Genomic DNA, 13,191 nt, shown 5'->3' on the forward strand with positions numbered 1-13,191 from the left:
GATCCACACAGTTCCCATACAACCCTCTGACCATGCGCATGTTGAGCAGCACCCCTCCAACGTCCATCGCCTGCGCCCCTCCCTCGGTCAGCCAGGCCGCCTCCCACCAGCCCAACCGGATATGGGAACGGGAGCCGGCGCCCCTCCTGTCCGCCCAGTACGAGACGCTTTCGGACAGCGACGACTGAACCAGGAGGAGGAGGCGGCCCGGGGAGGCGAGGGGAAGGACCCTTTTATAAAAGAAACTTCGTTTCTGCGTTGGAAACTGTTGGGTTGCGCTTTTTGTTTTTAAAATGACATGTCTCTCCCCCCCCCCAAAGACTTTGCAAGCAAGAGCCGGGACCTTGGAAGATGAAGGAGTTACAGGAGCCGGTTTTGTGGGGGGTTTTATTTTTATCAAGACTCCCTTTCTACGCAAGCCTACGTGAGCAAGGGGAGGCTCAGTGCCCTGAAGATAAATATGTAAAGAGGTTTTCTTTGTCTTTTTAACAAAAAGAAAGAGGAACGGAAAGGAAGGGAAAAAAGGACCTATTCCTGAGCAACATCTTTTATTTGTAAAGAGAAAAAGCCTAACATAATGTCTCCTTAAGGAAAAAAAAATCATTCTTATGTAAATAGAGGTAACTTTTTTTTCCTGCTGTGTCCCCCCCCCCCTTTCCACACTCCCCTGTCCCAGCTCTGTTGCTTGGTATCTGGTGTGCTTTTGTTCAATCAAATCATTGCATAAATGTTTTTGGGGTCATTTTATCTTTTTTATTTTTAAGGAAAGTGTTTTATCAAAGGGTATAATATTTTGAGCACGCGATACAGCCCAGGACATCTCCTGCCTGTGAGCTCCGGTTTTGAGGGGCAACCACAGTCAACGTGTCCCCCAACCAGGCTCACACCCCTAAGTTCCCCCTCCGCGTCCCATCCTTGCTTGATCTGCAGAGAGCTACTTCTTGCAAGTAACACCAAACTATCTTTCCTCTCTCCCCTCACCTAATTCTAGGGATTCCCCCCCTACACCCCTTTTCTGTGGTTGTTAAACAACACCTTGTGGGAAAACTTTTTTTTAAAAAACTGACCCCGTTTAATGAATCCTGTACATTTATTTTTATTTTTAATTTTTAATACAAACCAACCCTGGCCCTCTGGCAGGTGAGGAGGTCTTTTTAATGCCACGCTGTAAATTTTCTTTCCCCATACAGTTGGGTTTCTGTTTGGCAACACTGTGAAAATACTTTTATTGCATGGGTACATAATGGTGAAGCTCCCTTCTCTCGCTCCCCGATAACACAGACATGGCGAGGGTTCCCTTGCCGGCCACACACTGAACTGCTTGAATGGCACAGCCCGCCCCGGTCCCGAGAATTCTCTTGCTTCAACATTGTCTGTTGTTTTTAAAAGGAAAAAAAAAACACCCCACTTGTTGCTTTGACGGGCAGCCCTAGTAAATTTGTTCCCCTAAATCAGAAGGCTCTGGGTGAGTTTTGTCTTCTTTAAATTCCATTACTGGGGCGCACAGGGTGTGGGTGGCTGGGGTGGAAAGCTGTGGTTCTGCTGGAAGTCTTTTTCCCTTCTCCCAATTTTGTTGGAAGATTTGGGGCGGATAAAAGGAAATGGTTCGTGCAGCGCATAGTTGAACTGTGGAACTCGCTGCTGCTGCTGCAGGAGGCAGTGATGGCCAACGACTTGGACAGCTTCAAAAGAGGATTAGGCAATTTCATAGAGGATACAGCAAGCATGGTGTAAGGGATGTGGGTGGCGCTGTGGGTTAAACCACAAAGCTTTGGGCTTGCCGATCAGAAGGTCGGCGGTTCGAATCCCCGCAACGGGTGAGCTCCTGTTGTTCAGTCCCTGCTCCTGCCCACCTAGCAATTCGAAAGCACGTCAAAGTGCAAGTAGATAAATAGGAACACCTCCGGCAGGAAGGTAAACGGCGTTTCCGTGCGCTGCTCTGGTTCGCCAGAAGCGGCTTAGTCATGCTAGCCACATGACCCAGAAGCTGTACGCCGGCTCCCTCGGCCCATAAAGTGAGATGAGCGCTGCAACCCCAGAGTCGTCCACGACTGGACCTAACGGTCAGGGGTCCCTTTACCTTTACAGCAAGCAAGACCTGGGTTGCAATAGGAGCAACTCTCCCAGCAAGTGGGATACAGAGACATCAGTGCCTCCCAGATGGAAACAGTGTTCCTGGGAGCCACCGACAGCCTCATCCTCTGTGGATTTGTCTCCAGGAACAGGGATCCTGCAGCCCTGCAGCTGCTCCCGGACTCCCAGGATGGTTGGTGGGAGTTGCGAGTCCAGTGATGCCGTGTACACCCAATGGGCCAAGCTGGCTTCTCTTGCCTGGGCCAGAAGAGCAACAGCAACTGGACTTCTTCTGCAACTCTTCCCTGCAGCTCACTGCATGGGCCGCATCCTGCCCCCTAGTCTCTCCCCCGACACATGATGTAGCACATCCTCCTGGCTCCCTATCATGCCCAATGCTCCCCAGTACCACAAACCTTTATAGGGACGCAGGTGGCGCTGTGGGTTAAACCACAGAGCCTAGGGCTTGCCGACAGGAAGGTCAGCGGTTCAAATCCCCGTGACGGGCTGAGCTCCTGTTGCTCGGTCCCTGCTCCTGCCAACCTAGCAGTTCAAAAGCACTTCAAAGTGCAAGTAGATAAATAGGTACCACTCCGGCGGGAAGGTAAACAGCATTTCCGTGTGCTGCTCTGGTTCTCCAGAAGCGGCTTCGTCATGCTGGCCACATGACCCAGAAGCTGTACGCAGGCTCCCTCGGCCAATAAAGCGAGATGAGCGCCGCAACCCCCGAGTCGTCCGCGACTGGATCTAACGGTCAGGGGTCCCTTTACCTTTACCACACACATTGCACAAGTGGCTTTCTTGTCGCCCTGCTTCATGCGGGTGCTTCTCCCCTGCAGCTCTAGGTTTAGGGGAGTCCTGAAGTCTGGCCAGCAGGAAGGCCCCTGTTGTGGAGGGCTGGTCAGGAGAGGCAGGCAACCCAAAACAAGATTCTTCCGTCCTAGGCACTGCCCCAGTCCTTACCACCAGATGGGGAAGAGCAGAGACAAAGGAAGAGAGAGCAGAAGCTGGCTTGTGACAGAGTCAGACCCAGGGGTCCATCTGTACCAGTACTGCTGGCACTGACTGGCAGCATCTTGCCAGGTCTCCTAAGGGAGCCCTACCTGGAGCTGCTGGGAAGTGTACCCAGGTCCTAAGAAAAGCGTGCTGGATCAGGCCAAGCGAACTGTGTGTCCCTTTCCCAGGAGTTGAACTGGCTCCCACCAGCTCCTCTGAATTGCTGGGGTTGGGGAAGAGGAAGAAACGGAAAGGGAAGCAAATTCTCCCATTCCGCCAGCCACTTCTTTTTCCCCAGAGCCCTTCACCCCGATTAAACACACACACCCCTCTCCAGCGGGCCGGTGCCAGCCCTCTTAAATCCTCAGAGTAAATGTTGTCGACTCTCTTCTTTCTTTCTTTTTAAAGATCCACCCTTAAGCTGCATTCATCTTTATTCAGTTTTGGGATGCAAAGCGTAGCTTTTCGTCTCCTTTCCCAGCCCAGAGATTTACAGAGTCGCCTGCCCGCATCGTATATTTCGGTGGCACAACCTCACCCCAGCCTCCTGGGGTCTCCCACCCACTGACCCCTCTTGACCTTTTTATCAGAGATTCTTCATGGGGTCGCCTTGCGTTTTCCGCAACACACCTGTCCTTGCCGTGCAAAGGGAGACGCTGGGCTTCTGAGGGTTTTGCGGCGACGCTTGCGCCACCCTCTCCCTCCTGCTCTGCCTCCATCACTTCTGTTCTCCTCCTGAGGAACTGGCCGTAGAGACTGGCCCCTTCCTCTGCCGCCTGGCGAGCTCAGCCAGCTCTTTCCGGATGTGTCTGACGGAAGCCCCATCTCCAGCTGCTTCTGCCTTCTGCAGGGCTTCTTTGTAGACAGCTGTCGCCGATGAATACTCTTCTGCGTTTTGTGGGAGAGAAGCGGGGGGGGGGGCAGGGAAGCAAATGAGGTAAGTACCCCCGTGACAGAAACACAGTTTTCTCCTATGATGCAATTTATGCACAGAGCGCTTCAAAAAGTCTGCCGGAAACTGAGGCAACTGGGGACTGGAAGATGTGATTTTGGTTGCAAATTCAGTGGATGCTCGGGTTGTGAATATGATCGGTGTTGGATGCATGTTCACAACCTGCAGTGTTCACAACCAGTGTCTGTGCACGTGCAGGTTGCAATTCGGTGCTTCTGCACATGCACAAAGTGCTATTTAGCGCTTCTGCGCATGCATGACTGCTGAAACCTGGAAATAACCCGTTCCAGTACTTCTGGGTTTCGGCGGTCCGTAACCTGAAAAATGCAACCTGAAACAGCTGTAACCTGGGGTATGACTACTAAGCTGCATCGACAGAAGTCTAGTACAGTGGTACCTCAGGTTACATACGCTTCAGTTTACAGACTCTGCTAATCCAGAAATAGTACCTCGGGTTAAGAACTTTGCTTCAGGATGAGAACAGAAATCGTGCTCCGGTGGTGTGGCAGCAGCGGGAGGCCCCATTAGCTAAAGTGGTGCTACAGGTTAAGAACAGTTTCAGGTTAAGAACGAACCTCCAGAATGAATTAAGTACTTAACCCGAGGTACCACTGTACAGAGGTATCTCTGGTTACCAATGGAATCCGTTCCGGAGGTCTGTTCGTAACTGGAAGCTGCTTGTAACATGAGCTGCACTTTCGCTAATGGTGCCTCCTGCTGCGCGATTTCTGCTCGCATCCTGGGGCAAAGTTCGCAACCAGAAGCAGCTACTTCCGGGTTAGCGGAGCTTGTAACCCGGAGCATGCACAACCAGAGGCGTTTGCGACAGGAGGTACCACTGTGTCCAGCTCAAGGGAAGTCGTGGTCCCACTCGATTCTGCCTTGGTCAAGTTACAGGGAACCAGGCAGAGGGCCTTCTTGGTGGTGGCACCCGCCCTGTGGAATGCCCTCCCACCAGATGTCAAAGAACTACCAGCCTACTAGAAGACATCTGAAGGCAGCCCTCTTTAGGGAAGCTTTTAATGTTTAACAGACTACTGTATTTTAATACTTTGTTGGGAGGCCAGCCAGATGGGCGGGGTATAAATAATAAATTATATTATATTATTATTGGTTGGACCACAGCTGGAATGCTCTGTCCAATTCTGGGCACCACCGTTTAAGAAGGATGTTGACAAGCTGGAAGGTGTGCAGAGGAGGGCGACTAAGGAGATTGAGGGTCTGGAAACTGAGCCTTACAAGGAACGCTTGAAGGAGCTGGGTACGTTTAGCCTGGAAAAAAGGAGACTGAGAGGAGATGACGACAGCCATTTTCAACTACATGAAGGACTGTCCATAGAAGATGGAGCAAACTTGTTTTCTCCTGCTCTGGAGAGTAGGACAATCCAATGGATTCAAGTGACAAGAAGGGAGATTCTAATTATCAGGAAAAAGCTTTATGAAAGTAAAAGCTGTTCCACAGTGGAACGGACGTCCCCCTCGGGAGATGGTGGACTCTCCTTCAATGGAGATTTTTAAGCAGAAGTTGGACGGCCATCTGTCATGGATAATTTAGCTGAGATTCCTGCACCACAAAGGGTTGGACTACAGGACCCTTAGGCTCCCTTCAACTCTACAATTCCATGGTTTGCAAGGATGTTAATACAGGCATCCTTCTTGACCAAAAGAGCAGAGAGGAGTTACTTGAGGGAAACTGGAAGCAGGGCAGAGTAGCCTAGGAAGCTGACTTAAGAACATGAGAAGAGCCTGCTAGATCTCGTCCTCTTGGTTGTCAACCAGATGCCCATTGTGGGAAACCCGCAAGCAGTCCTCTCCCCTCCTGCAGTTTCCAGCAAGTGATATTCAGAAGCCTTGTTGCCTCAAACTGTGGGGGCAGAGCCTGCCTGTCTTGGATAGTAGCCATCAATAGTTTCTCCTCCTCCGTGAATTTGTCCAGTGCATTCTTAAAGCCGTCCAAGTTGGCAGCCATCACTTCCTCCAGTGGGAGGGAGTTCCACAGTTTCAACTTAATGTGCTGCCCAAATAAGAACTTCATCTTTATCTACCTTGGGAAACAGGGAATAGATTGAGAGGACTATTGGGGGGGGGGCAACTGTCCTTGTTTTTGATGACAGCTCTCCAGTTAAATGCCACCCCACCTGCTGTCCTTCAACCCCCCCCCCACCTTTTACAACCCACCTTTGTGCATGAGAATCCCAGCGAAGTTGTTCAACACAACGTAGGTCTCTGGGTGCTCTGTCTGCTGGGCCAGCTCTGACGCCCTCCTTACTCGCGCGTAGGCATCTTCGTAGAGGCCCTGGGCATCCAGAGCCGTCGCCAAATCGTTCATCAGAACCACCGTCTGTGTCGGGGGGGGAAAGGAGCGGGAGGGACGATCTCTCATCAAAAGGAATCCATCCTCGACCAGCCTTGCCTTGTCTATCTAGCAAGAGCATGGTATTCTCTGAGAACATCTAAAGGGTGACCAGAGGCCCATTTCAGCAGTGAATCTGCTCACATCAGGGGTGGGGAACCTCAGGCCAGCTAGGGGCCGAGTGTGGCCCTCCAGGCCCCTCGACTGTGGCCCTTGCCAGTCCTGCTCCACTTCTTTTCTGACTGGCAGCTGTTCTCCTGGGTTTCAGGCAGAGGAATATCCAGCAAGGATCCCACCAGCTGATAACTTGCAGGTTATGGTTTTTTTTAACTGGAGGTAAAGGTAAAGGGACCCCTGACCGTTAGGTCCAATCGCGGATGACTCTGGGGTTGCGGCACTCATCTCGCTTTATTGGCCGAGGGAGCCAGCTTACAGCTTCCGGCGAACCAGAGCAGCGCATGGAAATGCCGTTTACCTTCCTGCTGGAGCCGTACCTATTTATCTACTTGTACTTTGACGAGCTTTCAAACTGCTAGGTGGGCAGGAGCAGGGACCAAGCAACGGGAGCTCACCCCGTTGCGGGGATTCGAACCGCCAACCTTCTGATCGGCAAGTCCTAGGCTCTGTGGTTTAACCCACAGCGCCACCCGTGTCCCTATTTAACTGGAGGTACTGGGAATCAAAACTGGAAGTTCCCCAAATGTGTTGCGCAGGCTCTTTCCCAGAGCTACGGTCTGGACGCTTAGCTTTGTTTGCGGAGAAAGATCGGCCCTTCTCCGCTCCCAAAACGTAACTGCTCTGCTCCCATGCTGCGCCCTCACCTGGGGGTGTGTCTCCCCCTGAACCTCCATGGAGATCTGCAGCGCCCTCTCATACATCCTCTGGGCCGCGGCTGCTTGGCTGTGTGCCAGTAGGTAGCGGGCGTACGAGTCGAGGGTCATTCCCAGGAGCAGACGGGTGTCGGATTTTTCTTCCTCTGTGGGGAACAGGAGGGGGAAAGAGAGTGGCGACGAGAGCCAGTGGGGAGCACTGGATAGGAGGAGGCAAATTTTGGAGGTGGGGACACATATTTCTGAATTCGTGTGTCGGTATTGGGTTCAAATTATGCAAGGATAAACCTCGGGTGACCTCTGGGCTGCCCTCTCTTCCTCTGTCCTGACTTAGGGTTGTTGGAAAGGAAATCGGGGAGGAATTGTGAACACCAATCCAAGTTCCTGAGTTTGAGAAGGGTACTACATTTGGTTTTTTTATTTACAGTGGTACCTCGGGTTAAGAACTTAATTCGTTCTGGAGGTCCGTTCTTAACCTGAAACTGTTCTTAACCTGAGGTACCACTTTAGCTAATGGGGCCTCCCGCTGCCGCCACTGCACGATTTCTGTTCTCATCCTGAAGCAAAGTTCTTAACCCGAGGTACTATTTCTGGGTTAGTGGAGTCTGTAACCTGAAGCATCTGTAACTTGAGGTACCACTGTATTTAGGGAATGGGATTGTGATAGAGGTGTCTGAAACTATGCACGATGGAGAACAGGCTTTCCCAGACTTGGGTCTCCAGCTGTTTTTGGACTACAGTTCCCATCATCCCTGACCGCCGCTTGGGATGATGGGAGTTGTAGTCCAAAAACAGCTGGAGACCCAGGTTTGGGAAACCCTGATGTAGAACATCGTCTATGCTAGCTGGCAGCAGCTCTCTAGAGCAGGCACCCCCAAACTTGGCCCTCCAGCTGTTTTGGGACTACAGTTCCAATCATCCCTGACCACTGGTCCTGTTAGCTAGGGATGATGGGAGTTGTAGTCCCAAAACAGCTGGATGGCCGCGTTTGGGGATGCCTGCTCTAGAGTTTCAGGCAGGGGAACATCCCCAGCCCTACCGGGAGATGCCGTCAGGGACTGGACCCCCAGAACCTTCTGCATTCAAAGCAGCTGTTCTGCCTTCCCACTATACCTGGCAAAACGTCAACAGGGATGTCCTTTTGTTTTGCGACCTTCTCCTCCAGGGTCAGAATGCAGAACTCGTAGCCAGCCAGGGCCAACTTGTCCCTGAACCAGAAAAATAAAGTAAGTGGGGAGAAGGATGCCACCACAATCCAGAAATGGGGAGCTGCAATATGTTTTCTTACTACTAAGCTGCTTGGGAGGAGGGTGTGTTTTTAGGGCTACATTACTTACATCGGTTAAATGAAACTGCATTTGTACATTCTGTAAAACAACTGAAATATCGTATTTTTTGGTCTATAAGACTCACTGTTTCCCTCCTAAAAAGTAAGGGGAGATGTGTGTGCGTCTTATGGAGCGAATGCAGGCTGCGCAGCTATCCCAGAAGCCAGAACAGCAAGAGGGACTGCTGCTTTCACTGCGCAGCGATCCCTCTTGCTGTTCTGGCTTCTGAGATTCAGAATATTTTTTTTCTTGTTTTCCTCCTCTAAAAACTAGGTGCATCTTATGCTCTGGTGCGTCTTATAGAGCGAAAAATATGGTGCGTTTTTGTTCCAACAACCTGTGGAGCCTGTGCGGTGCAGCACTCAGAGTGTTGGACTAGGACCTGGGAGAGATCTGGGTTCAAATCTGGCCATGAAGCTCGCTGAGTGACCTTTGGCCTGTCACTCCCTCTCAGCCTCCCCGACCTCGCAGGGTTGCTGTGAGGATTAAATGGGGAGGAGGCAAACAATGCACGCCCCACCTTGGGCTCCTTAGAGGAAAAGGTTGGGTTTAATGCACTAACAAATCAATAAAACAAAAAATAATTTGGCTGATGAGATACCTCAATTCATTCGGCAGGTCAATAATAACGGGCTGTCTCCAGCTAAGATTTGCTCTTGAGTAGACCCAGCGTTTCAGGCTGCGGACATTCCCAGCCCTCCCTGCAGCTGCCTGGAATTGAACCTCACAATTATTCATGCAAGACAGGGGCTGTATCACTGAGCTGTGTCCCCCCTCCCCTGCATGGGAACAGGGAACAGCTACTGAAATTTCAGAGGCCGTGATGGAAGTATGCTAAGACAGGGGTGGGGAACTGGTGCAGCAAAACCCGACTGCCCTCCCACGTCCCCCTGGACAGACAAACTTACTCATTCCGTGCTGCATAGATGCTGGCCAGCTTCAGGGACATCTCTATGATGGCGTTGTCATCCTGGAGAAGGGAAAGGAAGGTTGCAGGAGATTAGCCAGCTAAGATTGCTGTTTAGGTAAAGCGATCTCTGACCATTAGGTCCAGTCGTGGCTGACTCTGGGGTTGCAGTGCTCATCTCGCTTTATTGGCCGAGGGAGCCGGCGTACAGCTTCCGGGTCATGTAGCTAGCATGACTAAGTCGCTTCTGTCAAACCAGAGCAGCGCACGGAAACGCCGTTTACCTTCCCACCGGAGCGGTACCTATTTATCTACTTGCACTTTAACGTGCTTTCGAACTGCTAGGTTGGCAGGAGCAGGGACCAAGCAGCGGGAGCTCACCCTGTCACGGGGATTCGAACCGCCAACCTTCTGATCGGCAAGTCCTAGGCTCTGTGGTTTAACCCACAGCGCCACCCATGTCCCTAAGATTGCTGTTTACCCCACTGCTAAGACCACAGGAAAAGCCTGCTGGATCAGGCCAATGGCCATTTACTCCAGCATCCTGTTCCCACAGTGGCCAACCAAATGCTTGTGGCAAACCAGGAAACAGGATTCAAGCACAAGAGCAACACTCTCCCTTCCTGTGGTTTCCAGCAACTGCCTCCAACCACAGAGGCAGAGCAAACCCACCAGGGCTAGTAGTCATCAATATTAATCCCTCCATGAAGGGCCTAATCCTGCCTCCTGTGTTCCATAGTTTAATTCTGCCCTGCATGAAGAAGTACTTCCTTGCCACTAAGCTCCACCATCTGAAAACTGATCAGCCCTCTCTCTCCCTGGTCCAATGTCCCCATTCCATCCCCATTCAGGATGTGGTGCTCCAGGAATTGCATGGGCAGAAGTTAGATCAGGATAGCACCTTCTTCGCTTAGCCTTTCCTCACCAGGTGCAACTATCAGTTCACCTGGCCCAGTACCGTTATGTTCCTACATTGTAAACTCTGTGGTCTTTCTTGGTAGGGCAGCTATATAAATCTCGTAAATAAAATGGAAGTTTCTTAAAAATCAAATCTGCAAGTTAACTTTCTCCTCCTCCAATTCCACCAAAACTACTACAAAGTTCTGTCTCGCTTATTACACGTTTCTAGAATCCAGACACCTGGGATCAGATCAGGACGGGTTTCTAGCAGAGAAAAATCCTTACTTGCTTCATGTCCCCAGCCAGTAAGTAGCTCATGGCTGCCTTGAAAAGTTTTTCTGCCTGAAATGAGAGAACAAAAGGGGGAAATGGTCAAAAGAGCCAAGAGAGAGGGAAAGAGCTAGAATCAGTTCATGTCTAAAGGTGAACCTACACAATTTGCAGTTTCCGCAACAGAGAACCAGAACACATCCGTCCCTTAAAATTTGCACTTCTCTGAACCTTGCAATAAAGTTATCTGGCTAGGTAATGTGTTTCAAAAAAACAAACAGTAAAGTTTGCATAAGAATACACTTATTTGTGAATAAACAGTATACAAAACTCCATTGTAGTAGGGGAAATTGCTTTGCAAATATGTGTACATTAGGCAAAAAAGCATATTAAAATCTACATTTGGATTTTAAAAACTGCACTAAAATTCTGCTGATTTTTCACAAGGGCTTGAAAACACAAATTCACCCGTCCCAGGAATGACCAGGGTCTTAAAGGAGCGCTCCCTGTTCCCTATGCAACAGGGGTTGGCCTCTTCTTGAACTTACTTACGTGATCCAGCTGACCCCTCATGAAAGCCAAATTCGCCATCTGCAACAGACAAAAAAAATGGCGCTGCTTAGATGTTTTAAGAGGAAAAATTGTCCTTTTGCTCTGCTTCCATCAGTGCAGATCTCAATCATATGAAAAACGAGGAGGACTAGAAAGTTGTGCACATTTGATTCTGTGGAATGAAAGCTGAGGTTTTAAGGCTGCTCAATGTTGCACTCCAGAACAATTTATGCATGTTATCCAGCTATGTATTATAATAATAATAATTATTATTATGGAGCTTCTTCCTCATATTTTCCAATTTAACACAATGGGTAGCTGTATTTTCACCCACCAGTGTGTATGTGAGTGTTGCCGCATCAAACTGTTTTTATACGATTGTCCCTTAACTGTTGTTCTATGTGCAAATGTTTTACACATTTTTAACCCGTACAACTGCATCTTTGCTGCATCGTACATCGCTCTGGGATGCCTCACAGGAAGCAAATCATAACAATCACAATGATAAGATGTTGTGCTGTGATCTCAGGACAGACGTTCCTCCGATTCAGTGTGGCTTCCTTGCAGGGTTTTAAGCAGCTCCTGGACTCACCGTGTCGTATGTATAAATAATTGCTTGCTTGTTGTCCGACTGGTGCGAGAGCCTGGCAGCTTCGTGAAGGAACCTCTCCGCCTCTTCCAACTCTCCTTTCATGATGCTCAGCTGGGGGCAAAAACAGAGAAAGCCAGGTTTAAACCATCAAGTGAAGACCATCACTTTGCACTGGCCGCCAATCTGCTACCTAGCCAAGTTCAAGGTATTGGAGCTAAGACATAAAAGCCCTAAGCAGCTCCAAACTGGTTTACATGTGAGGCCACACCAGCATGGTGTAGTGGTTAGAGTGTTGGACTAAGACTTGGGAGATCAGGGTTCAAATCCCCACTCAGCCATGAAGCTCCCTGGGTGACTTTGGGCTAATCACTGCCTCTCAGCCTAACCTACCTCACAGGGTTGTTGTGGGATAAAATGGGGAGGAGGAGGGAAGTGTAGACACCACTTTGAGCTGCTTGGAGAAACGGTGGGATATTGATGCAATAGAAGAAGAAGAAGAAGAAGAAGAAGAAGAAGAAGAAGAAGAAGAAGAGGAGGAGGAGTAGTTTGGATTTGATATCCCGCCTTTCACTCCCTTTAAGGAGTCTCAAAGCGGCTAACATTCTCCTTTCCCTTCCTCCCCCACAACAAGCACTCTGTGAGGTGAGTGGGGCTGAGAGACTTCAGAGAAGTATGACTGGCCCAAGGTCACCCAGCAGCTGCATGTGGAGGAGCGGAGACGCGAACCCGATTCCCCATATACGAGTCTACCGCTCTTAACCACTACACCACGCTGTGGAATGCACTGCTCTCTGGTCATCAGAAAACTTTCCGATGGAAACAGGACATTTTCCTAGGCCGATTAGCACCGGAAAATCTTTCTCAAACACCCAAATCACTGAGGAATACCGCTGCCCGCTATGCTCTGTCAGGTACAATTTGAAGTATTAGATACCATGAGAAGCTGACTTACTGCAAGTTAGGAGAGTCATTGGTCTAGCTAACCTGGTGCCCTTTGCCCCCCGCCTCCATGCTTTGAATCCCAACACATGTTAGCCCCAGCCAACGAGGCCAGGGGTTGACTCCCACCCCCCACCCCCCACTGTGATTAAATTCCTGCGTCCCAGCTTGGCCCCAGAACCTCACCTTGGCCTTCTTTAGCAAAAGAATGATGGTGTCTTCTTCCTTCGCCTCGCTCTGCCCTTCTGCTGAATCCTTTTCTTTCTCAGCTTCGCGGGAGAAAAGGGAAAAGGCTGGAAACAGGAAGAAGGAGATGGAGTTTAAAAAGCCAGTTCAGGGCAGACCCAGAGGGCAGGTGTACCATTTGACCATCATCTCACAGTGTGGAGCGTTTTAGCAGGAGCCAGAGTGGCTCCTAAGGGGATGACATTTGTTTTGCAATCTCTGAACAGTCATCAAGGGCATTCGTAAGTATTATTATTATTTTATTATTTATTAA

At 50.0% G+C, this 13,191-nt stretch overlaps 2 protein-coding genes across 4 annotated transcripts in view; one reads left to right on the top strand and one right to left on the bottom strand.

Annotated features, from left to right (window-relative positions):
- NCOR1 (nuclear receptor corepressor 1) overlaps nt 1-1,451 on the top strand; it is a 110,842-nt gene extending 109,391 nt beyond the window's left edge. For all 3 annotated transcript variants that reach the window (XM_081890106.1, XM_081890108.1, XM_081890107.1), the window contains one exon: nt 1-1,451. In XM_081890106.1, the coding sequence (XP_081746232.1) occupies nt 1-188 (188 nt within the window). In that variant the 3' untranslated portion in view covers nt 189-1,451.
- Nucleotides 492-13,191, bottom strand: part of TTC19 (tetratricopeptide repeat domain 19) — a gene marked incomplete at its 5' end in the record, with an annotated part of 19,908 nt that continues 7,208 nt past the window's right edge. Inside the window, 9 exons of the mRNA XM_081890598.1 lie at nt 492-3,957; nt 6,200-6,362; nt 7,196-7,350; nt 8,318-8,412; nt 9,441-9,502; nt 10,625-10,681; nt 11,162-11,200; nt 11,754-11,864; nt 12,879-12,985. Of these exons, the coding sequence (XP_081746724.1) occupies nt 3,788-3,957; nt 6,200-6,362; nt 7,196-7,350; nt 8,318-8,412; nt 9,441-9,502; nt 10,625-10,681; nt 11,162-11,200; nt 11,754-11,864; nt 12,879-12,985 (959 nt within the window). The 3' untranslated portion in view covers nt 492-3,787. The remainder of the gene's footprint in view (nt 3,958-6,199; nt 6,363-7,195; nt 7,351-8,317; nt 8,413-9,440; nt 9,503-10,624; nt 10,682-11,161; nt 11,201-11,753; nt 11,865-12,878; nt 12,986-13,191) is intronic.

The sequence above is a fragment of the Podarcis melisellensis genome, assembly GCF_964234715.1.
Source record: "Podarcis melisellensis genome assembly, chromosome: 15".
In the NCBI taxonomy this organism is placed as follows: domain Eukaryota; kingdom Metazoa; phylum Chordata; class Lepidosauria; order Squamata; family Lacertidae; genus Podarcis; species Podarcis melisellensis.